Consider the following 2752-nt stretch of genomic DNA (forward strand, 5'->3'; position numbering starts at 1 on the left):
ACTTTCTTGTCTGTTCTCCAAATTGTTAATTTTTTCAGGTACTGACATTAACGCAGACATGGTGTGAGAGGATGTGCAATGAAGATACAACAACTGTGATGTCTGATAAAATTGAAGTATTAATAATATATAATAAAGTAAAAATGATCAGCTTGGCTATCCTCTAGGCATTGTAGCAATAACCTGGGTTTTGGTGCCACCTCTTGGTTAGTTTATATCTGTCTCCTTTCATGAACCATATTCTTGCTATCATTAATATTGCTTCTAAAATCCTTCTAATACATTTGTCTTAATTATAAAAAGTCATCCATATTCATGTGTAGGATGGTGTTGTAGTTTGTCTAGAATTGACATTTTTTTAATTAGCTGAAGTGAAATTAAATCTCATGTTGAATTTCTATACACTGGTGTGTTATTCTTACTCAATAAATATTTAACATGGCTAATACAAATCTAAAATGTCATTTGTAAAGATTTATTTCAGTATACATTTGTAAAATCCGAGTTCAGGGATTGAGAATTTCTGGTGAATCGAGGATAACTTTTATTGTTCAGGTCACTTCACACTTCTTCAAATAACAGATGTTAATTGCAGGAACAAATGCTCTGCTGTAATAGATTCAGCTCACCACAGCCACTCCAATGATCTGTTTAGCTTCATTCTAGGTCAGAAAATTGTTTTTCCATTTGTGCCTTTTTATGGCTTCAATTTCAACCGGAACCTAAATGCTAGTGACAGTTAGTCATTTAATGACTCCTAAAATCCATAGTTTGTCACGGTCTACTTTTTCCTCTTACTCTAAGAGTCTGATTTTTGTCCAGATGGTGCACACAATTTTGGGCAAACCACATATGAAAAGTAAACAAATGTGTCCATGCTTGTGTCGTTTGTGGACAGTCGTGATTCTGAGCATGCTACTATTTTTAATTCTCCATCCTATGGTGAGAACATTTATCCATAGGGTAAAATCAGACTGTAGAACACAAATCAATAGCATCCTGCATGTAATGATCAATATGCCTATAAAAAGCTAATGCTGAATACATTTTGCTCAGCTTTCCACTTTCCACCAAATCTTTTTTGGTTTTTCTGTTTTTATTGTTTTAAATATACATTATACACTGGACCGATCCTGGTGAATTTTCAAGATGAACCTTCATTCAACTCAGAGTGTGTATCTCTGCCACCCGGGAGACTCTAACTGCACTATGTTTAAGGAGTCTCTGAGTGCTGAAAACTACAAGATGCAGCATGAATTGTCCCATGGGCCAACCTCCATCAACCAAAATGAGTTTACGCAACTTTTTCCCACTGTGGACGTCCCGGATCACGCTCACTATATTCTCGGGGTGGTCATCCTCATGGTGGGGATCACAGGAGTAATAGGAAACGCACTGGTCATTTACGTGTTCTGTCGTAGCCGCCCGCTACGTACACCAGGGAACATGCTGGTGGTCAACCTGGCCGTGTCTGACTTCTTCATGTCTCTTACACAGTCGCCTGTGTTCTTTGTGGCCAGCCTGCACCGGCGTTGGGTGTTTGGTGAGCTTGCATGTGAACTGTATGCCTTCTGTGGTGGCCTGTTTGGGATTTGCTCCATGATGACTTTAACAGCTATAGCTGCCGATCGCTGCCTCGTCATAACCCGACCTCTAGCTTTGCTGGGTCAGGTCAGTCAAGGCAGAACTGGTACAGTGCTCGCCCTGCTGTGGCTCTATTCTCTGGGCTGGAGTCTACCTCCTTTCTTCGGCTGGAGTGCATATGTTCCAGAGGGTCTGCAGACCTCCTGCTCTTGGGACTACATGTCATTCACACCTTCAGTGCGCACTTACACCATTTTTTTGTTCATATTTGTCTTCTTTATACCTCTGAGCATTATTGCTGCGTGTTACCTGGCCATCTTCCGAGCTATTAGAAAAACCCGCAGAGAGGTAAGACGACTTGACTCTGGTGAGACACCTAAGGTGCTTGACTGCATCAAGACTGAATGGAAGATGGCTAAAGTGGCTCTCTTAGTCATTCTTTTATTTGTGATTTCCTGGTCGCCGTACTCTGTGGTGGCTCTCACAGCAACAGCTGGCTATGGTCATGTCTTTACTCCTTATATGAACTCCATCCCTGCGGTAATCGCCAAAGCCTCTGCCATCCACAACCCCATAATCTATGCCATTACACACCCTAAATACCGAATAGCCATTGTGCGTTATGTTCCACTTTTCCGCCTTATACTGTGTGTTGGATTGAATAAGCGCTCATCCTCCATCTCCACCAGTGGCACCACTTCTCATCAGACAGCCCTAACAAGCCAGCATGCACTCGGCATCCGGATTGGCAACGTCACGCATTCTAACTGTCGCTGGGGGAAGACACGTCTATCCCTTGCTTCTGACACCGAATCCTGCTGGACAGACAGTGAGGCTGATGGTTCCAGTGCCAACTCGCTGCCTTTTGCCAGACGTGTGTCTACAGAGATCTCTTCAGACACTGCCATTCCTCCAGAGCAGCCTGGCATGAGCATAGGAATTGGGCAGAAAAAGGTGAAGGCTGAGAGAGTTAGCAGCATACCTGTGCCCTCTACTGTTCTGGAACCAGAGAGAGCTGTGCTTTCTGATGGGAAATGCATTCTCCTATCATGTAACTGACACAGGACAGCCACCGCAGGGTTTTGGTTCTCCTTGAAATTGCTATTCTGTGTAAACCAAACGTTTGTTCCTCATTTCTTTTTGTACAAATGATGTATGTAATTTGGCT

The 2752-nt window shown here is 42.7% G+C and overlaps 1 protein-coding gene across 1 annotated transcript; it reads left to right on the plus strand.

The window, feature by feature from the left end:
* The first annotated feature begins 1149 nt into the window (after positions 1-1149).
* On the plus strand, positions 1150-2643 carry opn4.1 (opsin 4.1). Its single transcript, XM_027169498.2, has one exon. The coding sequence runs from the start codon at positions 1150-1152 to the stop codon at positions 2641-2643; it is 1494 nt and encodes a 497-aa protein (XP_027025299.2).
* Positions 2644-2752: the final 109 nt, after the last annotated feature.

This window comes from Tachysurus fulvidraco, chromosome 1 (assembly GCF_022655615.1).
Source record: "Tachysurus fulvidraco isolate hzauxx_2018 chromosome 1, HZAU_PFXX_2.0, whole genome shotgun sequence".
NCBI lineage: Eukaryota > Metazoa > Chordata > Actinopteri > Siluriformes > Bagridae > Tachysurus > Tachysurus fulvidraco.